This window comes from Pieris rapae, chromosome 15 (assembly GCF_905147795.1).
Source record: "Pieris rapae chromosome 15, ilPieRapa1.1, whole genome shotgun sequence".
NCBI classification, from domain to species: domain Eukaryota; kingdom Metazoa; phylum Arthropoda; class Insecta; order Lepidoptera; family Pieridae; genus Pieris; species Pieris rapae.
Window position 1 is genome coordinate 4,970,495 of NC_059523.1, and position 27,624 is coordinate 4,998,118.

Sequence of the window (27,624 nt, forward strand, 5' to 3'; positions counted from 1 at the left end):
TAGATACCTATATGGTTCATATTTATATGTGTATACGTAATGTTACTGACATTTAATTTTACTTGTATCTGGCGATTATCTGGATTTGGATCGGATCCTTTATCCCTGACGGGCGGCCTCTACCAAATATGACCCCCATATATCTACCGTATTTAACCGGGTACAAGGTGTCCCCCTGTATATTAATCTGCCACGTAACAGCGTGTTAGAGTTTAGTACACTGAATCCCAGAATCCCCACTCGGGATCCCTCTATAAGATTATGTCGGTTCCGCTTTTGTTTATCAATCTATTAATTGACTTTTTATGCATATACCATTAAATATAAAACGAAGTACATATCATATTGCGTGTGGTGCGCGCAAAATAATAGAAACCAAAAAAAAAAATGTATTGTATTGAATTGCAAGGACAAGCTGCCTCGTAAGTTTTTCTTTGCTCTAGTGATCGCCACTATATATTTTTGTGTGCAATTTGATGTAGTTCTCTATTAAGAGAAGAGACGGATATTATCCGTAGCTCTGATATAGCAACTCGCAATCTTGGTATTGCTCAAAAACTTTACAACATTTAAACATTAAAATCGGTATCGCTATTGAAAAATACAGGGCGCCGGTGTTGATTCTATACTTATATTTATACACAAAGGAAGCCCCGGTCAATAGTTATGTAGTTAGATATATGTACTTACAAGATTATTAACACGAATGAGTAGCAAACCGCTCAGGTTTAGTTTGGGTGCAAGGTTTTGTCGATAACTTAAAATATCAAAATCCAAGACATTTGTTGTCTCGTACGATATAGTCAGACTACGACGTATGTATATAGTAGACTTAACGCTATCGATTCTGAATCTTAGCCTTAGAAGTAAATAAAAAAACTCCAAACTCGCATTACCTAATTTGAGCGACATTCACTTTTCGATTAGGACTTGGGCAAACTTTGACGAAATGACTGTAGTCACCAAGGTCAGGTCACCAAAGAATTAAGAAAGGACAAAGATGGGATATTTTTTTTTGCATAAAAATAAAGGCTCTATTTGTTGTCAATCTAGTCAGAGGTTAAAGTAAGCTGTCACGAGAAAATGTCAGTTATCAAAGTCGTACATGTTGACGTCAATTATCACTTTTGACTTAGCACTTTACAGTCACAACAATCATGATTCAATACAAAAAAGGGAAATCCCAAATCCCAATGTCCAAACAAATAGGTAAGAATAAAAATTCTATAAAAGGAAATGTGCAAATTGAATATGGGAAAATCTTGTGATTAACAAAATGTTATATACAGCTTTATATAAGTAACCTACCCTAGAAGCATGCGCAAGGAATCAGAACTCGGAGTAAAATCATTTGCTTCTTTCCTATATCCAGTTAGAGTCGAAAGTTGTTTGTAGTGTTCAAACACTAATGTAATTCGCACAATCAGTAGCGTGCTGTATCACAATATTCAACAATCAATTACAGGTTCAACGTAGAACGTATAAAGCCAGTTTCCGCTAGGGTGTTGTAAGGGTGGGTTGTTACGATGACTGGAGTGGATGAAATCCTGAATTATCAAAAAAACCCGGACGACGATTTTTACGGGCTGCTAGGATGCGACGAAAGCTCCACGGTAAGTTGGTTTTTCGCTAATTTACAAGAAATCACGAACTATTGATTTGCTGTTTGACCTTAATCTCACGTCATAAATTGACCTACATTCTGTAGTTACATACTTTTATATTGTAATAGCCTAGACTTGAGTAATGAGAACCATTCTTATTATGAGGTCTTAATATATTCTTGGTAGTTTACCTAATTGCTAAACTGCTAATAATGAATGAATCAGATCTGTGTCAGAAAACCAAATAATTTATTTTCTCATAGAAACTTAAACCTTACAGGTTGAACAAATAAATGCAGAATATAAAGTGCGAGCCTTGCAATACCACCCTGACAAAAATGCTGGAGATAAAGATGCTGAGGCCAAATTTCAAAAACTGAAGGTAATTTATTTATTATCCAATAAAGTAATGAAGTTACAACTTTTTTTTTGACATTTACATCTATAATGATCTGTGTGTTATTTTAAGTTTGTCACACATCCATGATTTATGCAAAAGTTATAAATAAGTATGTGTTTCTTTAGGAAGCAAAGGAGACCCTTTGTGACCCCTCAAAGAGGGCCTTGTATGACAAGTGGAGGATGAGTGGAATATCAATGGGATATAAACAGTGGTTTGGGATGAAAGACCACATTCAACAGTCTATGCATTGGTCCAAGCCTAACACCAAGGATCGTATGTTGGAAGATGACTCTGGTCGTGCCTCAGGACCTTCCAGCCTAGGGCCAACCAATGCTGCAGCCAGACGAGCATCTGAAGGAGGAGCTAATCTTTGGGGACGATGGGGAGGTGGAAACCAAGAACCACCAACTGAAGTTATCTCCAAATTCCGCAATTATGAAATCTAAATATTACCAGTTTGATGATGATAGTACCTATTACCAACGGTATTTCTTCAACACAATATGGCTTGCCATTTTAACTTTTGTTTAATATAAGTAGAGATAGTGAACAACCTTAGTATATTTATCAGGTCAGCTCAATAATTAAGTGTTCTCGAATGTAACTCGATTATTGGTGTTTAATGTTTTATTAAATGTCGGTGTTAGCTGGCCCCATTAAATGTTAAATGTAGACTTCCTTTAGCTTTAATCTGTGCACATTCCTAACAAATATGAGTCTGAGAATGACATTTCAGATATAGTACAATATGTATTCTAAGAATCTATTTTATATTTTGAGATCTTATATTTTTGATCCTCTTTTTATCGCTGCAATGTTTTTATTGTATATTCCTACTGATTGTGAGGGTGGGATCAAGCGAGTTGTGACTACAGGGTATTGTTTGGATGAAAGGATGGATTTTGTTTACAAATTTTTACATAACCTAAGTATTTACATCTACATATTCCTGTTTTCTTCTTATACCTATTGATGTTGTGTTACCCGGTAGGGATAATTAGATTAATATGTTACAATTTTAATCAGTATTTATTGATGTTTTAAATGTTCTATAAATGTTATTTACATAGAGTAGTAATTTTATGTCTACAAGAATCTCAATATGGAATTGTAATTTAATTTTGATGTAAAATCTGCGATTAAATAAAGGATATAAACTGTGTTTTTATGTTACCTGCATATTTAAGTTACATAAATCAAAAGCAAGGCTAATTGTTGGAAAGTTCCGGAACCACCTGGACAAACTCATTTCTGCATCTTTGATTATTATGGGGACTTCTGTGCCTCTGTTCTCTTTGATTCTAAAACATAAACAATGTGTTGTCGTGTGTTAATTAAACCACAGATTCACAGTTAATGCATAGCCCTAAGAGTGACTCAAGGATGTCAAAAACATATTATTGTATTTGACGTACCGGAGTCGTACTTTGCGTGCTAAGTCTTTCCTGAATCTTACCCTAAGATAACCCAACTAAAACTAGACTCAAAATGTAATCGCAGGAAATAGAAAGGTTCTCTATAACCACAATAAGGTTTAGGGCCTGTTTTACAATGTCCGGATAAGTTCGAAATAAGCTATTTATTACTTATTGGTAGGATAAATAATATTTTTCCGTTTCACGACTGTCAGATAGCGCTATACGTCATGAAATTCGAAGTATCTTATTTGGAACTTTTATCTTTCGAATAATTTATGTGTTGCATAGCTATTTGGCACTTTATCCATACATTGTGAAACAGGCCCTTAATCTTACATAATTATTAAATTCTTCAGTTCTACTAAACATTTTAAGCCCCTTGGTCAGTAAATGTAAGGCAGAACAGTTTTATCGAATTACGAACTGAGCACTTTCCGTAATTGATAACATAACTGCATACTAGGCAGGCATGAGTAATTGATAGACCTATAAAGAATAGTACGTATTTTGCTAATAGCGTATCTGAAGTTGTTTTTTACTAGTTGTCTTCGGCCTCAATGTTGTTGTTGTGTATTGAAACGCCTATATGATTATTACTACATATTTTGATTCTATTAGGTACCTGCTGAAAATAAATAAGGAATATAATAGAAATCTAGCGGCCTATTTTAAGCCAAACAAAATTGTAAATATACATAAACGTTGCTACCATGTTGATTAATTCCAAAGATATTTGGCGGAAAATGCGCGCGTGCCGTTAACATCAACATCTTTTGTGAAAAAATGTCAAACAGGATAAGGCACAAATAACTTAGTTAAACACATGGTGTTTCGTAAAATGCGGTGAAATATATTGTATCTATCGTAGCCCTCCTCCTAAGTTTGATTTGTCTAAAAGACTGGCCAGTATCAGAATTTGGTGCCTTTACTAGAAGCAAAATTTTCGAAGTCATTATTTATACTTAAAGATAATGTTATTAGGCCATCACCACCTGACATGCGTTAATTTTTCCTAGCGCAATATATAATTTTTAGGATAAACATCTAATCTCAACACAATATGTTTTATAGTAAGTACTTAGCAATAATAATCCTTACTCATGGTACAAATCGCAAAAAAATAAGTATGTACTATAATGGTAAACGTAAGTCTAAACTGAAATCTACATTTAGAAGCTGACATTGTTTGTTCTATGTAAAGTACTATTGATAAGGCTTAATAGTAACATGTTTTACAAATATACCTATTCTAATAAAGTAAACTGATTCAAAATAAGATTCCCTATAATTACTAAGGAATTAGCGTAAATGTTATCTAATCAAATCAAATTAAAATATCTTTATTCATATAGGTAAACATGTACACTTATGAACTTAATGAAGAAAGACAGGTCAGGGAAATAGTTCTATAATTACTTTAAAGACCTCACCTTAATTATCAAAACGAAAATAAATTGTTTATGTTTCTAAGCTCAAAAAAGTTACGAATGTTTTATTTTTTTTAAGTTAACAAGACCTCCATGAAGGTCTTGTTAATTTATGGGTCAAGCACTTGGATATACGAGAATTTAAATGCCCTATGCTTGGATTCCAGTCAGTGGATGTTTATACTGCAAGCTCCGGTTTCATTGACGACAACTCATTTGCTACCATCAGTGTCTTGGTGGCTCTTTTAAAAGAAAGTGTGTGATGTGGTTTAGTTTTGTGTATTTTCAGATTGGTTTAATGCTATTATTTAGACCCAAAAGGAAGCTGGAAAATATAATGGCAATCAATAAATATAGGCCAATACGGTAGTAATTAATTTTTAACAAAATTTGTTTAGAGTTTTCAATGATTTTTTCAACTAAAATTGTGGTTACGAAACATGTTCGTTATTAGAAAACCCACTATTTTATAAATGCTAAGTCAACTAAGTAAAAGGTAAGTTTATAGATATTTATAAATGCAAATTACGTGTTTTAATCTGGCACAAAAGTCTACAGGCTGTTTAAATTCTGACACGCTTGGACAATCATTTTTTAAATAGTAATCAGATAGAGATCATATTATTTAGAAATACATTTTAAAATCCTATCATACAAACGTTTTTTTTACAAATCGTTAAGAGAAGTGTATCTCAGTAAGTAGAAGTCCACGTATTTATTTGCAACGTTACATTTCCCAGTTCAGGCCTTACATCCTTTTAGCCTTTCCATGAATAATGTTTTAAGGGTTACATAGGATATAAAGATGTAAAAGGAAATGAAAAAATCTCTCCTATACGACTGTATCTTTAGCTAATTTAAATATATACTAATTTATTTTTAATCTTGGGTACTAAGCAATTTATGCAAAAAATATTTATTTACTAACACTTCGTTGCAGAAACATTATACAACTGACACAAAACTGAAAAGGAGGGCAACTGGCGGGATTATCACTTTGAGCGACCTATTTCAGGCAACCATGACTCACAATTAATCAGCGACAATTTAATTATCGAATCGAACCTTTTAATCCAGATAGCACACGTATTTAAATTGATAGCATTAGACATTTAGAATAGAAATTATTTAAAGTCAAATTCGCTTTCAACGGATTCCTATAGGCTTTTGTTACTGATAACGACGTATGAAGCATCATATGGGGCTTTCCGTGAAAATGTATTGAAGTAACTCGAGATACGATCGCACTTCCTGACCTCGAAACAAAGAGTCATTATGCATTTTGCATAGCTTTTTCAGTATTCGTAATTTGCGATTCTTTATCTATTACGCAGAAAGCATTTATTGTTGCCTGTTAATTAATTTAAAGAATTCTTTCGAATGCGCGCGTTTTATCCTTTTCGGCTCTTTTCATAGTATTCGCCACATGTAGAATTATTTAGATTTGGCGATAATGTTACATAAGATATTCATTATGTAGCATTGATCTATTTTTATAATAAATTACACATCTACATAGGAGTGTATTGTGCACGTCATTGATATGATAAGGTGAGGTCGTTGCTTCGTTTGAATCACTGCTTAAGCGAAATATATTTCGAGAGCTTTCATAATTGTCGTATCAGCAAAAAGAATTGTTTGGTTTAATGTTTTAATGCTATCTCTACATCACCACCAATAGTTTTTAATTTTTAACTCCGGTAAACAATTGCGTCTACTTCCTTTTGCCACAATGATTGGGTTTGTGTTTTAAACAATCGCACAGGAATTGTTATGACATATATATACAATCCAAGGGGGAATACCTTGGGTTATACGCTATATGCGTGTCACGATAGCATTATTGGTAGATATTTTATATTATACAACTTCTTCTTATCTATTAAGTATCAAGACGAGAAGAACTATTTGAGTGTCTCATAGCAAACAAAGTAATGTGCAATGCTAAAGTTCCATGCATGTACTTACTTTATTTGTTCTGAAACACCCAAACTATCAACAGTGTTTTAAAACGATGAAAGAAGACATTGAGTAATGTATAACAACAGGAATCTTATGTACAGTATACTATTTATTCTATATGTAACATTTTTGTTGTCTTAAATTACTCTACAATCGATCTTTGAGTTGAAATTTGGATTTTCATGTGTTATTTTTAGATTATCTATAAATCGTAGCGTTACATACGAGACAAACTATTATTGGTTTTTAAATTGACCTAAAAAGTTGTGTCGACAGTCAGGGGCGGTCCAGCTTTGGCGCCAGGATGGGGTCAAATAGTCGTTGTCAAGTCAAGAACTTATACGTTTGACATCATACAAAGTTATTATATTAATTAAATATTGAAGGTATGGAGTTACATAAAAATGGTGACAAAATATTGAAATAAAATCATTATGTTCAATTAGTGGTCCAAAGTTTTGGAACCAGCTCAGAGGGGGGTCCTGACCCCATGCCATGGATACACCGTTGTCGACAGTTGATGCCTAAAAACTGACGAGTTTATTGAAGGAATAAGCGATGGAGGTTAGTATCAGGTTGTCAATAGTCCCACACGAGGTCACGCCCAGGTAAGATTTTAGATTGTTTCCCTTTCCAAGATACCCCCTGTTCAGATGCAGACTGATCCCTCATGCATACAGCGTCGCAACTTAAAAACACTATACTAATGACTTGTTGAACCATCTAATAAATAAAAATGTAAAGTAAATCCAACCAGAAATAGGGAGCATAGTTATCAATAGAAACCAGTAAAATTTAGTTGTAAATAATAATTAAAAAGAGAAATAATAATTTTTATATTGATATTCCACGGCCGGAGATGACCTCGTCCGGGGGGTAGGCCAAGTAGGGAAAAAAATAAAAATAAATAAAAATAAATTTATTGATATAAAGGTTAAAATAAAAGATATTTTTATTCTCATTATATTTTTTATTCTTATTATTATTACATTATCATTTTCATTAGTAGATTCATTTGAACACAATACAACACTGGAATACAAATATTTTAAAAATAACATAATCTTTTCAATCAATGAAAAAAGCAATATTCAATATATTAATTCGTTTAATTATCACATATCCTAATCAAATAAATGCTTTAATATGGCTTTAAAAATATTCTTGAAATATATGTAAAGCCTCATTTTATATACTAATTGAGGCAAGAAATTTGTATTATTCAGTTTTTATGTGTTTCAAACCTAACTATCAGATAGATTAAGATACCAAATATTAATCCATATAATAATTAGGTAATTTTTTATGTATGGCTTTCTTAATAAACTTTGTAATTATATATTTTTTTCTTTAAGAATATACAGGGCGTAAGACGTGGGACGCCTTGTAGAGCACATGACAAAATGTCAGTCAGTAATCAGTTAGTTTGATAAATCATAGATACAATCACACAGATAAAACATAGGACGACGAAAAAATAGTAGATAATAAAAACTTTTTGTTACATAAATGCTAATTTGAACTCATACTTTGTATAATTACGTATAGTATTGTCGTTTTGATATGACAACATTGACACCCCCAACAACCATTTCCCCAGTAAAATGTTTTAATTAAAGCACTAACGACATGGAATCGGGCGGACAACACACTGAGGGATTCAAGTCACATTGCCAGCTTTCCACTGGAATAACCAGACATGAAGAATCGGAGAAATCCAAAACAGACTAAAGAAGCTAGAATGACCTTTACTTCTACGATGGAAACATTCCCCGCATAGGACTTGTAAGTCAAGTGACAACCAAATTTCAGTACTTTAATTAAACCAGTTTAACTGATTTAATTGATTTACTTATTTTTGTATTCATTAAATATAAAGTAATAAAGCTACGTTCATACTTGTTGCCCTCTGCTAACTAATGACTAAAATAGTACAATAACATATAAAATAATTTGTGTTTATTAATCTAAATATTTGTATCAGTTCTGCTAATAGTTAAACTAAGACTGTCAAGTATATGTCGGCAATTAGTGTGGGAGACACTCAAATGTCAAAAGTTTTGGAAAGTCTTATAAGTAGGGATGCATCCAATACCGATACGGATATATCGGCGATACTTTGGGTTTGCCGATATCCATCGTTAAATTTCGCACTTTAAAAAATTAATATAAAACTATATATATATACTAGCTTGTACAAAAACCTTTATTTGCAACAATGCTACAGGAATTATTATATCCAGCAAATGTCTTGTAAACTACGCTGTGGGACTCATGTCGATAAACTTTTGTTGACGCCAATACAAAGACGAACTATTCAATACGCACATTAACTTGACAAAATTATATGTATTTTGGGTTGTAATTAGACGAAAAAGACAGAAAATGTTTGCTTTTGCATTTAGGTCGATCTTATTCGTATATTAGAACTATCATAAAAGCGAAGTTAACATCAAAACAGCTATTTTCTTTATATAATAAACCGAAAAATGATAACATAAACAAGATTTTTTGCAGTCATGTTATAAAACATTTAAAAATGGCGTCTTATTGCTGTATCCTTAATACTTACAGTTCTTATATAAATCTTATGTTTTTATGTTAAGGAAACAACAAAGTATAAAATCGCGAATGGCGCAGAGCAGGGTCTGAATGTAGTTTTACCTATCTCGATGATTTTGGAATCGGTCGCGGGATTTTACGTCGCATACTTTCGGGTTGGTACTCCAGATTGCATGGATGTATTAATTCCTGACCACCTTGGTGAATCCATTTGTTGCACACTGAAAGAGGTTTGATATATTAAACTTATTAAAGTCTATCGCTATTTCAATTTGTATGACCTAGTTTGTTTGTGCTTCTGCCTGGAAAATTGAGATCAGTAACAGAAAAGAAAGATATCAAGAAATTCTACTTCTAGATGGGAAAACTAAATTACTACGGGATTACAACGTCGTTTTTCGAACGAATTTTTAAAATTATTAGTTCTAACTGAAAATATAAAATATGTTTTTACTATGAATTCACATATTTGGATTACATATACACAGATGATATTTATATATGTAATTATATTCATATCAATAGTACCAGTAAGATAACACACAGATTTGCAAAAAACCAGCAAGATACAAATATTAGAATAGTTTTTTTTTCTTAACTTTCTAATACTTAGTTTAATGAAATCTATGTTTATATGTGTACCTAAAGAGTTGTACTGAATAAAAGGCTATATTATATAATTACAGTACACATAAAAGTATGTACAAAAAAAGTATACTTAAACATCACACGCTGTACCAAAAAAGGGGATAATAATAAATATTGTGTAAAAAACATTACCCCATTTAGATCCAGTGAGGACGGGACAAGCTGCGTGGCGTGTTGCCAGATCCCCTTCACCAGACGGATGCAAGTTGAGCCAGTAAACAGCAGCGCCCCGGACGGGGAAAACGCTAAGACCCAGTTCCGTGAAGACTGTGGCGCCACCTTGAGCCACGTTCGACATCTGGAGAAAAAGTTTATTCTCAAATTTCTTCACTAAACTATATTTCCTAATCTTTTTATTATATATTAATAAATAGGAAATAATAATAATAAATTAACGCTAGACGCATATAGTAGTCGAAAAAGTTAAGTTACTGGTTAAAACTAAATAATCGAGATAATTACGAAATTATATTAAACTATTTCAGATTTAAACGTCTTTTCCTTTCTAGAATGTTCTAGAATTTACCATTGGTAAACGATATTGTTATAGTGTAACAATCAAGAAGCCTGTCATGAGGTTTTTATGTTATCTCTCAAAAAGGAAAAATAATATTTCATAACAGTAAATTATTATCTGTTGCTCTATAGCTTCTGATGGTCTGTGTAACCTCAAATCGAAACATAATAATAATTAAATTTTAATGTTAGTTATTAGATATATTTTTATGTATTATGTTATTTCTGTATTAAATATATTCTTTTTAATAATTATGTAGGCTAAGATTATACATTATCTAAATTAGCTTTTATCTATTCACTTCATATGTAAGTCAAAGCATTATATTTGTAGCTCTGTTTTTATAAAATAGCTTATTAATAATAATAACGATTATACAATAACTTACATAGAATAAAACTGTAGCAATTCTATTCCCATTGGCCTTTCCAAATGCAGTTTCTTGTTTCTGAAAAAAAAAAAAACAATTTATACGAGTACATGCGTTAATGTGATAAGGATAATTAATACGTACAAACGTAGACGTACACATTTTATTTAATAAAATTTTGGTTCGTTGTATGAGTAGGTCATAATATCTATCTATATATATATATATATATAAAAGAAAGTCGTGTTAGTTACACCACTTATAACTCAAGAACGGCAGAACAGATTTGGGTGAAAATTGGTATGGAGGTAGCTTAGAGCCAGGAGACGGACATAAGATAATTTTTAACCCGTTCGACAGCGTTCCCGTGTGACTTGACATGAAACGTCAGTCAGTAAAACGTGGTATAACAAAAAAGAATCAGACTTGGAATAACAAAACGCAAATGATAGCTATGTAATTGACATATAGATGACTATTTGATATTTGTAAGAAATCAATATTCAAACTATTTCTATTAAATAAATAATAAATAATTATAATGTAATGATAATGCCATTGCCCATTCGTATAATGAATGATTAATGTAGGTATTTAATTTTTTTGTATTTTTTCCAATAAAAAAACAATGCTTATTAATTGCCATTATGGCGGAACAATGTTCGCCGGGTCAGCTAGTTTATATATAAAAGAAAAACAGGATAGCAAAAGAATAACATATATTAATTAAAACTTTGTAATATATCTATGACTATGTCTTTAAATGTACAATACTATGTTCTGTTATGAACAATATTGTAGATTTGTTTTTATGAAAATTAAAAAAATTGTAATTTAATCTTGCTATTATTTTAAATACCCTAGTTAACTTTTGTACTATATTATTAACACAAAACATTTTTATTCTATTTTAAAATCTTGACCCTAGTTACAAATGCCTAATAACAATATAAATATAATTTTATTTTGCTAATTTATATAAACTTACCCTCGCAAAATCGAAATGGGGTTCATAATGTCCCCCAATCCCATAGTTAACGACCTGAAGTTCTTCAGCAGACGTCATATCGAGTCCTGTGAAGTGAGCCACGCGGCGGGACACGCGAGCCACTATGGAAGACTCTTCATCCTTCAGCCACCCCGACTTGCTGATGCGGTAATGGGCTGGAACTAGTTCACCCGTTTTTGGATCGTGGACCGTAGCACGTTTGAACTGTTGAGAAATTTTACATAAAAAAAAATCCTCTCAATTTTCAATTTAAATTTTTTATTCAAAGTATATCTTTTATTATTATAATATAAACCTTAATAAAATACAAAATACTTTTTTTCTATTGTTGGTTTTTTTTACAAACAGAATGAAATTTTTAGAATGATTTTATCTTCTCCCGCCTGACGCTTGTACATAGTACAAACACATTTTTTTGAATATATGTATACCAAAATAAATTTTAAAACAAAATATTCACCCTTGGCTTAGCCATCCTCTTGATATGATCTATTTCCTGGTCGCTGAGTACGTCATAGAAAACAACAATATCGGGATTCCGATACATATATTCCATCTTCACGGCTGCCAATTGCAAGAACGGGTGGGCTTCTGTTAAATATCTGCAGGTTAGCCTGAAAGTATTTGAACGTTTCATTAAAATTATAATTTCTGAAACGTCAATCAAAGTTAATCTTTAAAGAATTTTATTTCTCATTACAATTTTTTTATTTACATGAGAAACTTAATATGTACGTACATGTAATATGTACGAGCGAGATAGAAGTCGCCATTAGTCGGCACAAATTTAGTCTACTATGTTTACTCTAACATGCATCTTAATGCGTTTTTGAATTTGTCCATCGCACCGATATTGCGAATTTCAGATGGTAATTGATTAAATAATTGCACACCTCATACCTAATAGACTTCTTCAAATAATTCGAAATTTAAATCTACTTTCAAGAACTGTCGTTTTTTATGCATGAAGTTTGACAATTGACAGCGCTTAAGACGACATTGTATCTCGTGATACGAATTTGAATATGGAATATTACGATGGCAACATTTATTCCTACCAAGCGATTTCTTTAAGGCAATCTTTCTAAGATGAACAAAATAGAATCTCATTAGCTTCTATTTCTAAGGATGGAAAAATTATTATTCATAAAAACAAAATCAGTGTTATTGCACTATTCGAAAGATAGCTTTTGTCTCTTTTTGTCAAATTGTGTTTTTGCTTTGTTTTAAATTTTATTTTAAAGCATAGTTAACTTAAACCGACATTTTATAGTTTGGTTGTTAAAGCATAGTTATATTATATCCATTTTTTGAAAACATATGCCTCTAATACACATTTTGCTTACGTTTTAGTTATTTCTTGTGGAATGTCCACTTCGCCACGGCAGAGTTTTTCATAAACCTTTCTCTCTTTCGCGTATGGAGTGAGTGTTGGCGGCTTATTTGTGGTTTCTTCCTCTAATTCTTTCCCAACGTCCTAAAAATTGTATTATGTAAGTAACAAGAAGTTATACGCAATCAATACACACAATACAAAAACAAATATTGTTTTTTTTGTCAAGGTCTTACTAATAACTAAAGTCAAAACAGGGTTAGACTATTATTAATTACGCCATTATCATCGTTTTGAATGGATGAAATGGAAATCACAATAACATTGTTCCAGTTACATTCATTTGTACGCATAAATACAATTATGTCAATTTTTAACGAACACTTTGTCGCTCGTTCCACGCCCTCGCTTGCACTTTAAGCTTTAAATGGAACGCCTCAGATCGAAGTAACGCCGCATGCGTTTTGTTTTTTGGTGCTTGCTGCTGGCTCCATCGAATTATAAGACGTTGTCACGTCAAAAAATATAATAATTTAAAATATAAATTATAGTTTTAGCGTACATTAATACCTACCCCGCGCCTTCGTCTACGTAGTTTTTCTTCATCTTCTGATATAATTTTGTTGTAATGAGGAACATTACCGCGTGCGCGCTCGTGTTTCGGATCCAGAGCTATCATCTTTTTTGTCCATTCTAGTGCAGACTTGACATCACCTATAAATATTTTTAATTTTAGGAAATGATTCGAAATTTAATAAGGTGTATTATAAAAAGTCTTCATTCTGTCTTTGACCAAGTTGCCGTTTCAAACATATATTTACTTTTACTTTATTTTTTTCCGAGTTTGTACACATTTTTTTAATTTTATGGCAATAACTTTATGCCACTTTCAAGTAAAGAGTAGGGAAACTACAAATATATCAAAAGGAAACAAAGGGATAAGCTAGTAATAATACATATTAATATTTACATAAATATTATTATTGATTATGAAAGAAGATAATACATTAAAATACAATAAAGGATAAACCAAAAGGCAGAAGATTCAGTCGGAAACTACACAAATTTTAAATATACCTTTAAAATTATTCGAAACTAAAAAAAAAGGAATTTTAAATAGTTGACACTATTAAATTTTGTCTTTGACGGGGTTGTCACGTCAAAAAATGTAATTACTGTTTTAATTTGTTTTACATATTTTTTGCGAGATCATCATCATTTATTACATGAGGTTGATATGCAACCCTAACCCATCATAGAAAGTTATCTAGATATGTTTTATACTACAAATTATACGTATAAATTTACCTAATAAATAGTGAGCGAATCCAATATATTCCATGATATCGATTTCTTTAAACAAATAAGGCTGGTTTTCCTCTTTATATTTTCGCATAGCCTGTGTCATCCATGCGAGAGCGTTTGTGTAATCTTTCTCGTTGTAGAGAGCTTTACCAAGTTCATAACAATCGCCCGCACTCATTGGTGCACTGTAATTTAAATATTTTATACATTACTGAAGTAATATGTTGGTAAAAAAAAAACATTTATGGTTGGGTAAATTAATTAAAACATTTATCAGGTGTAATCATTCTTAATAAATCTGAAAAAGAACTGAAATAGGTTCTAAAATGAAGTTCAAAACTATAAAAATTCTTTTAAATATATTTTTCTTTCTTATTTTTTATAATGTATTTGTCACCTTAAACAATATTCAAACAATTACACTACACACAAAAGCCAAAACGGAATACACATTGAAACAGAAACATAAAGCACGGTTTTACAAAGATTTCTAAGTTAAGTGCAATTCTAAGATTGATTGATTGGTAGATTATAATATATATTTAATATGAAAGAACAAATAAAGCCATTATTAGTTTGGGTTTTTTAATTTTTTTTAGTCACAATAAATATATCGATTTGCTGGTAATAACCGAGTTTCGTAAATAGTTGGTCTTAGATCGATGATTTTCGAATAATATAAAGAACATAAATTGTTGGAATTTTCTAGTCCAATCATTTGTTCTTTAATAGATTTTCGATTTAGCAAACGTAAACGTTTAATAGTAAACATTCGACGTTCCTTGCACCATCGTGTAACGACTTACGCAACATTATATAGACCATGTGATGATACGTCTTTGTAAAACAGAGAGAGAACGGTAAAATTTGTGTATTAGAGCGAGATAAACATATGGCGTTACCTTCCCTTTGTGGTATGTGAACGCTCTACTCACAGGAGGAACATAAACTAAGCAAAACGAACTACGACCTCTAGTCCAAAATATGGTCAAGTTGAAAAAACATAAGACTGTATAAACATTTAAAACTTAATAGATTAATCATATTTGCAATAACTGTAATTTAAATGAACACGAGTCGTAGCGTATTGCATTATACAAGTGACACGCAAATGTAAATAAAAAGGACCTTGATTACGATGGAAATAAAACGAAAGCATAAAAAATATCTTTGGACCTTCGTTACTAACATATCGGTCGATCAATTCTCAGTAAAATACTTGTTTTACTTTCAATAGCGATTTTACCTATGAAGAGCATAAAAAATTGGTGATTAAAAAGATTGGGGTAGAGTTTATTGCCAGTTCTCTTCCGTTCTACACCTTTGATTTGAGAACTGGCAGTAAATGTAAAATTAGAAGCATTTAATGTTTTATTTGAACACTCACTTCTACTTAACTTTGAGAATTACGAAAACCACATATTGTCCTAATTGATCAATAGATTTAAATATCAGCTGAGAAATATGCTTACGAGGCTAAAATTCTTTTCAGACAAAATAACTAACTAATAAATAAAAATTAAAGTTCGAGAATTTTCTACACAAGTTTGCATATTTAATCTACGCGATTGATTTTTGTTATACCTGTAGTTGACTCCATTAAGTCTTCCTTCAGCCAATTCAGAGACTTCGAGATGGTACGTTTCTTGTAATCTCGTGAGAGCTTGGGCGGCGCCGGCAAGGTCTTCCAACGTTGGGTATTTAACATCAGCATGGTTCACTGTCAAGTTCTTTATATAATCTGAAATTGCAGTAATGATTTTTAATTATTTATATTTTGGCAGACAAGTAACCCGGTAATAATTACACACGGGAATAAAAAAAAAGCTGAGACAACTGGTAACCTGTGTCAAAAGAGAGTTAAGGGTGTTAAGGGAAAAAAGGGAGAATCGACTAAAGAGTAACCGGAAGTGGAAAAAAAATAACCTAAATAATTATAACCTACTACCATAGAAAACTTTCAAGGACGCAAGTTTCAGGGCGCAATTCCTGTGCGCGGAATTGAAAAAATGCGGGGAATTGCACCCTGGCTCGCCCATGAATATTGTAAATAAAAATATTACTGATGTTACCGGGGAGTATTTCCCGACGCGTAGCACGTCATTCGTGAAATAGTGTATTGGAAGCAATGATATGTATAATTTTTTTTGAAAATAAATATAAATAATATAAATATAAATTCGCACGTTCATACAAGGCGATGAATATTCTTCGTAATAACATCATGTATGACAAAATTACGTCAATATTTGAATTCTCCGGTACAACAGTTATGCTAAAAATGCGTATTTTTTCAACAATTTTGCTACCGGATCTAAAGCAAATATCGTGATGTGCTAATCACTGCATCATATGTTTCGTAAGTTATGTTTGCCTAGAACTCATTGACATTTATTACCCAATTGACATTTAGCTAATAACTTTGCATGCGTTTGTTATCTTAAGTTTTAATATAAGTTGCGAGGTACAACTTAGTGATTATTTTACGATGAATTGAATATTTAAGATTTATTTTAGTATGATTTTTGATTAAGTGATGGCTTATTGGTTTCAGCTACTCTCTAGCTACTCAAAGGTTATCTTATGATTTTTAAATTTTCGGTTAAATATAAAAAAGGATATCTTTTTTCGTATAAAGGATGCGTTTCTGATAGTTATAACACTAGATAGATAATACTCCATTTGGTATTTATTGAGAGAAATAATTTATAAAAGAAATAGTGAAAGCATTTAAGATTTGATAGTAAAACTTAAATAACTAACTTCATGAAATATCTTTTTTTGCTTAAAATTCAAAGTATTTGTGTTACTTCGTGTTATTAATGTAATAATAAATTACTTAAATCCAAGTATATTTAGGTATCATAAATGTAAAACAATAAACAATATTAGTCGCTCTTACCTAACTTAGAAAATGTATGATAATTAAATGTGAGTAAATTGTGTAAATAAAATCTTTTAACATCGTAAGTTAGGATAATACGTTATTAACAAGCCAAATAACTTAAAACTCACAAAAGAACGGGACAACATCACCTCGCCGTTATGAATAAAAATTTACATAAGTTATAAATTGTTTATCGACAGGGACGTGTATCTTTGGGTTAGTTGGTCGCAAATTTACTCAATTTTGCCCGAGTTTGGAGGAAAAATGACTTCTAGTCTTAATGACGGGAAATGAGGCAGACACATTTCTACATAAGGTGTTCAACCTTCTTTCAACTTCAGTCAACGACGTCGACTTTCGGCAGAAACAAGATGGTATTTTGCTTCACCATACCTTCTAAGCGGTTGTGAAATAGCAATAGAAAAAATCCATTGGAGCAGTCAGTCTGCTCAGGATTAATGTAGAGTACCTAAGCTAAGACCATTTCCTTTTAGACATACAGTCACCATAATTATTAATAAGTCTCGACTTATTAATATTGTAATCTAATTATGTATATAGTGGTTTTCATTTTTGCTATAGTTTTTTTTTATAGAACAGCGGGCAAACGGGCAGGAGGCTCACCTCATGTTAAGTGATTCCGCCGCCCATGGACAATCTCAATGCCAAAGACTCGCGAGTGCGTTGCCGGCCCTTTAAGAATTGGTACGCTCTTTTCTTGAAGGACCCTAAGTAATTAGTATAATTGTTTTTTGGTCTTTATAATTTAACTTAAGGAGTAGGATACTAATTAATTTATAAATACTCATACTAAACCAATAGCAATGCTTTAAATACTATATCCTATTGAATGTTACATGATTTTCATATGTCCGAGCAATCGTTTTGGAACCAGCTGCCATTGTCATTATAATTTCCAAAACACTAATTCAAAACATTTGTGGTTTACTTGATTTGCCAATATTAATAGATCAACAAATTAACAGACCATTTGATAGTCTGTAGTAATATCATAATCTTTATTAATGTAGGAGCAATGGTGTTAGTATCAGCTGCTATTCTTCCGATATGTAGTATGTATTATAACAGTTAATAACATACCTGTTCCGATCTCAATGCTGTGCTCGATATGATCCAAATCAGACGTCAATCGCTTGATAAGTGTGAACGCATTAATGGGATTTCCTAAGTAGTTGGGAATATCCTCCATTGCTATTTTATGTTCTCTTTTATATATGTTCAGATGTCTGAAATACAATAATAGACATTGTTGTTACTAAAGTACTTTTCTTAATTTATAACGCACGGACCTAACGATTCTAGAACCTTAGACCCTATAATATAGCTTATATATAATAGCTTTATAAATCAGAATAAACTTAAATATAGTTTCAAGAGCTGTCAAACCATTTTTTTCTGTTTGAGGTTTGACACATTTGAGAGCTTTTAGGGTTTGAACTAGAGTTCACAGCGCGAAATATGATAACAACATGTCAAAAACGTATCTACTAAATTGAAGTTCGATTATAAATTCACACAGACAGTATACAAATATTTACAATAAAAATAATACAATTTGTGTATCAGTAACCGTAACTAATTGTTTGCATGGTTTTGAATTTATACAATATATACATTAAAACAAACATAATGACTACAAAAACACTTAATTTTGTATTTTTTTGTTTTTTAATTTAAATATAAATAACGTTAATTTGGAAACGTTTGAGGTAAGGTAAAGTTTCCATTAGCTTTAGTTTTGCTAATTGGCGAACATTTAATTACAAGAAATATGATTTACTCACTTATTACTTAGAAATTGTGATATTTCAAATCCTACCTTTTCAAGACAACCAATCTTTCTTCTTCCTTAGAGATATATTCGTCCAGGTCATCTATGATCCTTTTGTGTGTCTCCAAAAGAGGTTCGACGTCTGATATGGCAGTGAACAATTCCGCATTGGTCCATGACCAGTGGCACGATAAGAGAAAACAGGAGATAGTAAAGCGTAGGAGAAACGCCATCTTTCTCGGTTCTTGAGGATAAACAAATGAAAGAAAAGGTTGGAATTAAATTCAGATGAAGTGGTTTCTCAATTTCAATTTCATTTTAAAGTCTTACTTCGTGATTTTAATATGTAACTAGGCGTATGTGTATCTATGATAATAATAATCCAATGGCTCTGCAACCCTATATAATGAGTCATGGCCTCAGATTGCATCAGTTTCTTTGAATTTTTTTACAAGGAATCGAACCCAAGATCTCAGGGATGGAGTTTCACGCAGCTGTTTACTTCGATTTACACGAATACTGCATATCACTAGATATAAACTATACGATAGAAAAGTTTACTCTCGAAAGATCTAGTTTGTTCACGTTCTGGAACAAGGCGCCATGGTTCCGGCATAATTTTCCCTTTATTGCTATTTAACTATTATAACAATCACAGCGTGTTTTCAGCTACGTGGCACTTCAATTTAATGTCAACGAATAAGCAATAGAAGGGGCAAATGAATGAGTATTGAGTAGCTAAACTAATAAGTGGGACATACTACAGCAAATATGTCGGACACCGCACAAAGATTCCACGTTGTAATCTAACAAATGCCGGCATATTTCATTTATACCAAGAGGAATATATTAGGATAAAACAGGCATTTAATTATTCAGATATGATTATAAAAGTTCGTAGAATAATTCTTAGTACCTGCTTATTTGATTCAGTAGCAAATTTATCTTTGTTTCTAGAATGTATGTATTAGATTTTATATTAGATTTCTTAACAACAAATGTTATCTTTTTCGGAGGTGGAATATATCATTTAAATCTATGACGTTTATTCAAACATAAGAAGGAATAAGAGATTATATTACACAACAATTAAAGCACGATACGTACCGGATTCACGAGGCGGACTCAAAAAAACAACATACAAATATAAATCACAGTTGCTAGCTACTATCACGCTCTACCTACAGCTATCACCACACATTAGCGAAAAATTCACATATATCGCAATTCCTTTAACTTTTTCTCGCGGCACAAATACGTGCTCCGGCGCACCACCCGGCCGGGTCAACGAACAAATTAAAACTTCGTCGAAGCTAGCGAGAAGCCGGTGACCTTATCATTGTGGTGACGATATCTGTTTTATAAATAATAATAAATATTTATCTGTCGGTGACAATACTGTTTGGATGATAAATTACATCCCATTCATAGGCCCCAATTATTAATGTAAATATGAAGCTTTTTACATAATGGGTCGATAGTCTAAATTAGCAGACAATTGGTCAGAATTAAGTTATACGATGCAAAATAGTTTGTCTAGTGTGATTTTTTTTCAAACTTCATTATTTTTGTATAAGTTTCTATATAAAATATTAAGCTGTTCTACTATAACATGTCGCGTTACTTATGGCAATTTTTAATTATGAACCAATAAACTATTTTAGCCTTTTAAATTTATACATATCCTATTTTAGATTCGATGAAGATATAAGCAAAATAGTTCGTTGAGTTAAATAAAATAATCCCTTCTTTTTACAATTATGTTGCATAATTTAAATTTGTAAAAGTAATTATGTGTCTCACTTGACAAATGTATAAATTCTCAAAATGTAAGTGTTTTTCATTAGTTTTCTAATAACAATGTGTCGTGGCAAACATGTGTGTGAAGAGCTTCGAAAGCAAATAGTTTAGTGGGGTCGATGCTGGCAAATCAAGTTACCAAATATCTACAGACTTGATACTTCCCAGGTCCAATCATTCAGCACTATAAAAAGAATAGAACGACTTCTTGTTTGAAAAAAAACTGGCCGACCACACATCACAAGTGCAGTAGAAAACAGAATTCTGAAGAGAATTGAAAAATAATCGTGCTCGTACTGGAGAACTCACGGTGCAATGATAGGACATGACAAAGACGTCTCAATTGATACTTGGAAGAGTATAAATATAAAGAAGAATATAGTATAAAGAAGAGTCCTAAAAAGAATGTGTTACGGATTTTACACCCCTAAGAAGAAACCACTGTTGACTGCTGTACAAAAGAAAAAGGGGTTAAAGTTTGCTCGTGATCATTTAAATTGGACTTCCGATCACTGGCGTAGTATCAATTGGAGTGACAGTCGGCGATGAAAGGAAAAAGTGATACGGAACGAAAATGAAGCATTTCATTGTCTTAAATACAAAGTGAAGTTTCCGACGTCTCTTATAATATGGGGCTGCATTCCTTCATTTTTTAACAGGATGGTGCTTCCTGCCATACTGCAAGGACAACAAAGACGTGGCTGCTGGCGAAAAGCATCCCTACAATTGAATGGCCACCTAACAGCCCGGACTTGCCGCCGATCGAAACCCTATGGTGGAAAATGAAAAAAGTTCTGCCTAAAAATTCATCAAGGTTGCAGAGCGACTTTAAGGCTAAACTCTTGGCTGTCTGGGAGTTAATTACGCCTGAGGAGCGTGAAGTTGGTTGCAACCATACCCCTTCGCATTAAAGCTATCATTGAGAGCAAAGCCAAGTGGTAGACGAACTATTTTGTTACACGAATACTTTTGTGTCATGTTTTTTAGAATATTTTTTTAATTTTTTCATGTTATGTAAAGTCATGAAAGAATATCAGTTATGGAAAAATAAACTTTAAAATGTTCCTCAAATTGTGGTTTACATTTTATTAAACATTCTTGATTCTTAAACCATTATTTACTTTCTATATTTTATGCTTTGCACTACTTTCCATACTAGAAGTTTGTCTATTATTTTGCATCGGGACTCGTAATTGGGTGATTTTTGAGAGGACATTTTTTGTACATAATAAAACTGTCCATATAATCGTTAGGCAGACTGAAAAATCAATTAATTGGGAGTTTACATGGTTATTCAGGTACTATTATATGGCAAAAGGATAAAATATTTTTTTTTTACTGATAAATTAGACTTGTAGTCTAGTAATGGGCAACCATCAAAGATGACCATTGAACCGTACCTAAATATTCTATAGAATTGGATTAGTTGAAGATTCTTCTCTTTTATTTTCATAAAATTTGCCATTTCAATGTTGCAGTGTCCAATACTCATTTCCAAACCTTAAAAGTTTCTAGCCAAAAACTTGATGACGTCGTTAATTACAGTTTAAATTAATTCCTAACTGTTTATTAGAACCAACTTTAAAGAATAGCACAATCCAATTTATTTTGTATTAACATACTTACACACACTTAAACAATTTTAAGATCAATAAACCAGAATATAAGAGAGTGCTTAATAGGCTTTGATGTGTAAAATGTATTTTTACCAGCACCAGAAATTTTTCCTCATAGGTGTCTAGAATTTATAGAAGAGCCATGTTTTATTTTCCTTATTTGTAACATAAATAGCTTCTTTATTTACTTATTGCTTTATTGGAGGACTACATGGAGAACACTGCACAGCTGTTTAACTTTTTTTTAAATTATACTTACAATATTTCATATACAAACCATTATATTATATAACAAAATTAAAAATGACACGATAATATAAACACATTAAAAGGATCAATAGAATTCAATACACAAAATAAATTGCCAATCTTTAAAATTATCATATATAAATATTTATGCAGTGTTTATCAGTGACGAAGTTCCGCTTGGTAAATAATTTTAACGCAAATTGCAACAAGGTAAAACATAATCTTAACATTCGAGTTCGACGAACACTTCGACAAACACATCAGAATTAATAAAAATGTTTAAAAAAATCAATCAGATTTTATACTCACTCTATTTATTCAGCCACAACTTTCAAGTTATGTAGTTAATAAATAAGCCGGCACATCAGTAATTTTTAATATTTATATTAGTATGTAACATAAATCCAATCCAAAAGCATACACTTTAAAATAACGCTTATTAATGTTTATACGAATTACGAAATATTAACTTTGGCAGAGCTTAAGAAATATTGGACGATCGAGCTTTCCACTTTTGTTGTGCCTTTTACAGCATAGTCCATACTCCATAGACTAAGATAAAGTCACAGGACAAAGGAAGAAAGTTGAAGTTGTCTTCTGTGAATTGTCAATCAGCTTCTATCATCCTATGGTATTTTATTCTCTAAACAGTCTGTGACAATTTTTTAGGGTTACAATCTTTAGGTTAATCCTTTACAAATGATGGGTAATTTTAACTTAGGAGTTTATGTTAGAAATTTATATGTTCATATGGGGTAAGTTTCATCAAGAGCCTCATAACTATTTAAGTTATTAAGTTTTCTCAAGAGCTCATATGTTTAAAATGGTATTTTTTCTCAGTAAAAAAAAACCAAGAAAAATTACTTTAGTTTCGGAATATGTGGGTAATTGGTCAATATTTTTTTGGTCACCCTTTGAGTCTTGACGTTTAATTATACTATATAGGTTAGAATCATGTGTATTTTGTTGTTTTCTTCATGCACTAATGAATAATGATAAACTAAACATTCGTATTAATTTTAATTCGACTCTGAACTTTTCAGTTATTCTATAACGATTTTGTGTTTATTTTATAATAAGCTTGCGCTATAATTTTAAACAAACTAATGCAAAATGTCTGGGCTGAAAATTAAAGTTATTAGTCGAAATCCTGAAGACTATTTACGTGCCACTAAAAAGGATATTCACAAAAGTAAGTTTTTCCTGTAATATATAGTAATTCTGCATGCTCATTATGTGGTAATATAAAAGATCCTTTTACAAAAACTATCAATAACCAAATATTTACAGTTCAAAGAAATTATGATCCATCACTTCATCCTTTGGAGGCCCCACGCGAATATGTTCGTGCGTTAAATGCTGTTAAATTGGAAAGAGTGTTTGCCAAGCCCTTTTTGGGTAGTCTAGATGGTCATTCAGATGGGGTATCCAGCATGGCCAAGCATCCACAAAGACTTGCAGTATTAGCAAGTGGTGCATTTGATGGAGAAATTAGATTATGGGACTTGGCTTCTAGAAAATGCACACGGAACTTTATTGCTCATGAGGGATGGGTTCGTGCTATTTGTTATACACCTGATGGGGATTCATTCACTAGTGTTGGTGATGATAAAACCATAAAAACATGGAAGTCTGAAGTTTGTGATGCTGAAGATGAAGAGCCTGTCAATACCTTGTTAAGCATGTCAGTAGTATCTGGTATTTCACATCACAGAAATAAGCCTATATTTGCTACTTGTGGAGAAAATTGTCAGTTATGGGAAAATACTAGAAATGAACCTGTTAAAGTATTTAAATGGGGTGTAGATAGTCTACATCATGTTGCATTTAATCAGGTAATAGCTTATGTTTTTGTCTTTTGATAATACTAAACATTAAAAACTAAAACCAATGATTTTATTATACATCAAAATCTAAAGAAAATATTGAGTCTACTAAATAAAAAAAACAACAATAATAATTTATATGTTTCAGGTAGAAACAAATTTACTAGCCTCTTGTGCTAGTGATAGAAGTATAATTTTGTATGACTGTAGAGAAACTGGCCCACTTAGGAAAGTTGTTCTAGAACTGAGATCAAATGCACTGGCATGGAATCCTATGGAGGCCTTCATGTTTACTGTAGCAAATGAAGATTATAAGTGAGTATTTCATGATATATTTATAAAAATGGATATTGTTTATGTTCTCACCTCTTTTTAATGAGCTTTTTGAAAACCACTTCAGTGACAATTGTTAAGTATTCTAATATTGCATTTATGCTTACTTGGTAATTGAAAATATTAGTTTGAACAATTAAGTTGTGTAGGCAATTTACATATTATATATGTAAATTGCCTATACTCATATCACCATCCAAGAGTTACCAAAAACTATATATAGCACTCATTCTAATTAGCTATCTAGCTATTTTATTTTATGACAGGCTATTAATTCTGCATTAAAAGTATTTATGACATTGTATTTAGTAAAAATTGGTATATAAATCTTTTGTGGATACCCCTAGATAGTGGTAAATGTTTAGGGACTCTTGGTGTAAAGTTTTTTTTTAAATAAATATGTACTTTATAGGTTTATTATCAAATTCTGATTACAGTTTATACACATTTGATGTTCGAAAGTTAAAACAACCAGTAAATATCCATTTTGACCACACTTCTGCAGTGGTAGATGTTGACTATGCACCAACAGGAAGAGAGTTGGTAGCTGGAAGCTATGATAAGACTGTTAGGATCTTTGAAACACTCAAAGGCCATTCAAGAGATGTCTACCATACAAAGAGAATGCAAAGGCTGACATGCGTCAAATGGTCTTTGGATAATAAATACATTTTGTCAGGTTCAGATGAAATGAATATTAGAATGTGGAAGGCTAGAGCATCAGAAAAGCTAGGTGTTGTAAGTATTTATTTAAGTTTTTTATGTTTTTTTTAAATAATCAATGTGTTTAAATGGGTGATCCTGGGCTGTCATTTGCAACTCAACATGAGAAGACTGACTCTACTATTACAGCATAAACACACATAATAAATATTTGTGAATGTCATTTTTCTCTTTATTACATGTATTTTTATTTCGTTTTGGAATACATTCTATTGACATAAATTTATTTAATATCAGTTCAATATAGAGCGGGAGTTTATTAGTAATACAAAATATTATTTCTAATTAAAACATTGCATTTGTCATTTGACTGTGTATTATTGTATGGGGACATTTATAATAATTTTTCTATTGCAATATCTAAATGTTGTGTATGTTCAAACCATATCTTAGATGTTGTGAGTTACAACTAGATAATAACTGTTGCTTGCATTTTTTAATACACTTTTCCACCCATTACTTATTTCATGATTTACAGCATAACAATGCTACAATATCTCTAAGTAACAAAGGCTATATAGTGAGCGATTATCTAGTTGATAAAAGGGCCTGGGACTAGGGCTACTTCTAATTAATTTGATATAGTTGTTTTAAATATTGTAGTATGGTTTGATGATTTGCTTTTTTTAAAAGAGTACCGAGAGTTTTTTACGCCGGCTTTTTTTCTCGGCCTACACCCTCTGTCTTCTTTGCTGATGAGTAGGGGTGCCTACAAGTTCGAATTGATTGACGTGGAATAAGTGATACCTTGATGATCTTATGTTCCAAAATAAACGTGTTTTTTTTTACTAAAATTTTATTAAAAAAAATCAAATGCATGCTAGAAATTTCTAGAATTTCATTGTTGGTTATGAAATTAATAAATACGAAACTTATTTCAGTTAAAACCACGTGAACGCACCGCCCTAAACTACGCAGATGCTCTCAAAGAGAAGTTTGCAAGTCATCCACAGATAAAAAGAATAGCGCGTCATAGACATGTACCAAAACACATACTAAACGCTCAGAAGGAATTAAGGACTATTCGGGAGAAGACCAAAAGAAAAGATGCGAATAGACGGGTTCATAGCAAGCCTGGTACAGTACCCCATGTACCGGAAAGACAAAAACATGTTGTTAAGGAAGATGAATAAATTGTTTAAAACTATTATGGATTTTTATTATTATTATTTTTATAGTGTTGAACAGTAATTTCATAGTTGTAATACCGCAAGCCAAGGACGTCATTGAGTAGGGAGAGCTGCACTAATGAATGAAAAATATTAATATATTATATATTTTTTTTATAATTGGTCAAACTTTAAAATTATTCCTTTCATTACTAAACCATATGTTTACATGTTTTATACATTGTACCAATTTACATGTGTTGTATACTATGTTGTCTTGATGTTAAAGTTTTCACTTGCATACTTTTCACACCCTCTCTACATACTTCTACTGGCCATTACAGGTAATGGGTGAATGTGCTGGAGACTACCCCCTTAATTATATATATATTTATCAATAATCATGTCCATTTGTTATAATATGTTCAAGAAGTATATTTATAAGTCGATACTTTAACACCCACTCGTACGGTACATAACACATACAGTTATGTAACACAAATAGTATTTGTACTTTCGTTTGTTGTCACGATATCGATGTAGGATGTCGAAATGTGATATTTCACCAATCATTTTGCACTTTGAGTGAACTAATGGTTCTTTTTTTCATCAGTAAAACGGCAATAGGCGTGATCTTTCAACGCCAGACGGCGTTAGGGCGCGAATCATTTGTTATTATTTCTATCACGCGTCGAGTTTCCAAACAAATTGTATTGTAACTGACAATATGA

General features: G+C 31.8%; 3 protein-coding genes across 5 annotated transcripts; 2 read left to right on the plus strand and 1 right to left on the minus strand.

Annotated features, from left to right (window-relative positions):
- Positions 1-1,079: 1,079 nt before the first annotated feature.
- On the plus strand, positions 1,080-3,180 carry LOC110992269 (J domain-containing protein). Its single transcript, XM_022258017.2, has 4 exons — positions 1,080-1,209; positions 1,466-1,613; positions 1,885-1,986; positions 2,130-3,180. Exons 2-4 carry the CDS (start codon positions 1,527-1,529, stop codon positions 2,451-2,453), a joined length of 513 nt encoding a protein of 170 aa, XP_022113709.1. The 5' UTR covers positions 1,080-1,209; positions 1,466-1,526; the 3' UTR covers positions 2,454-3,180.
- Positions 3,181-7,795: 4,615 nt separating this feature from the next.
- On the minus strand, positions 7,796-23,439 carry LOC110992264 (prolyl 4-hydroxylase subunit alpha-1). Of its 3 annotated transcripts, none has more exons than XM_045631433.1 (12): positions 23,212-23,439; positions 19,286-19,481; positions 18,547-18,692; positions 16,143-16,299; positions 14,562-14,743; positions 13,828-13,967; positions 13,267-13,397; positions 12,381-12,534; positions 11,900-12,124; positions 10,930-10,989; positions 10,157-10,322; positions 7,796-9,597 (listed from the first exon to the last, which is right to left on the minus strand). In XM_045631433.1, the coding sequence occupies exons 2-12, from the start codon at positions 19,468-19,470 to the stop codon at positions 9,479-9,481; spliced, it is 1,665 nt and encodes a 554-aa protein (XP_045487389.1). In that variant the 5' UTR covers positions 19,471-19,481; positions 23,212-23,439; the 3' UTR covers positions 7,796-9,478. The 3 variants fall into 3 exon arrangements, with proteins under 3 accessions (XP_045487389.1, XP_045487387.1, XP_045487388.1); XM_045631431.1 differs by having other exon boundaries at positions 13,816-13,967; XM_045631432.1 differs by lacking the exon at positions 23,212-23,439 and adding an exon at positions 20,345-20,539 and having other exon boundaries at positions 13,816-13,967.
- Positions 23,440-23,833: 394 nt separating this feature from the next.
- On the plus strand, positions 23,834-26,931 carry LOC110992266 (DDB1- and CUL4-associated factor 13). Its single transcript, XM_022258012.2, has 5 exons — positions 23,834-24,094; positions 24,193-24,737; positions 24,877-25,043; positions 25,499-25,799; positions 26,666-26,931. The coding sequence occupies exons 1-5, from the start codon at positions 24,016-24,018 to the stop codon at positions 26,915-26,917; spliced, it is 1,344 nt and encodes a 447-aa protein (XP_022113704.2). The 5' UTR covers positions 23,834-24,015; the 3' UTR covers positions 26,918-26,931.
- Positions 26,932-27,624: the final 693 nt, after the last annotated feature.

Excerpts from the sequence above, each read along its gene's own strand:
- LOC110992264 (XM_045631431.1), bottom strand. The coding sequence starts at position 19,470 with ATGGCGTTTCTCCTACGCTTTACTATCTCCTGTTTTCTCTTATCGTGC. Across the intron at positions 16,300-18,546 it reads CAGCATTGAGATCGGAACAG|ATTATATAAAGAACTTGACA; the intron begins GTATGTTATTAA and ends CTGCAATTTCAG. Across the intron at positions 9,598-10,156 it reads CCTCACTGGATCTAAATGGG|TGTGCAACAAATGGATTCAC; the intron begins GTAATGTTTTTT and ends AACCTCTTTCAG.
- LOC110992269 (XM_022258017.2), top strand. The coding sequence starts at position 1,527 with ATGACTGGAGTGGATGAAATCCTGAATTATCAAAAAAACCCGGACGAC. Across the intron at positions 1,614-1,884 it reads GATGCGACGAAAGCTCCACG|GTTGAACAAATAAATGCAGA; the intron begins GTAAGTTGGTTT and ends TAAACCTTACAG. Across the intron at positions 1,987-2,129 it reads CCAAATTTCAAAAACTGAAG|GAAGCAAAGGAGACCCTTTG; the intron begins GTAATTTATTTA and ends GTGTTTCTTTAG.
- LOC110992266 (XM_022258012.2), top strand. The coding sequence starts at position 24,016 with ATGTCTGGGCTGAAAATTAAAGTTATTAGTCGAAATCCTGAAGACTAT. Across the intron at positions 24,095-24,192 it reads TAAAAAGGATATTCACAAAA|TTCAAAGAAATTATGATCCA; the intron begins GTAAGTTTTTCC and ends AAATATTTACAG. Across the intron at positions 25,044-25,498 it reads GTAGCAAATGAAGATTATAA|TTTATACACATTTGATGTTC; the intron begins GTGAGTATTTCA and ends TTCTGATTACAG.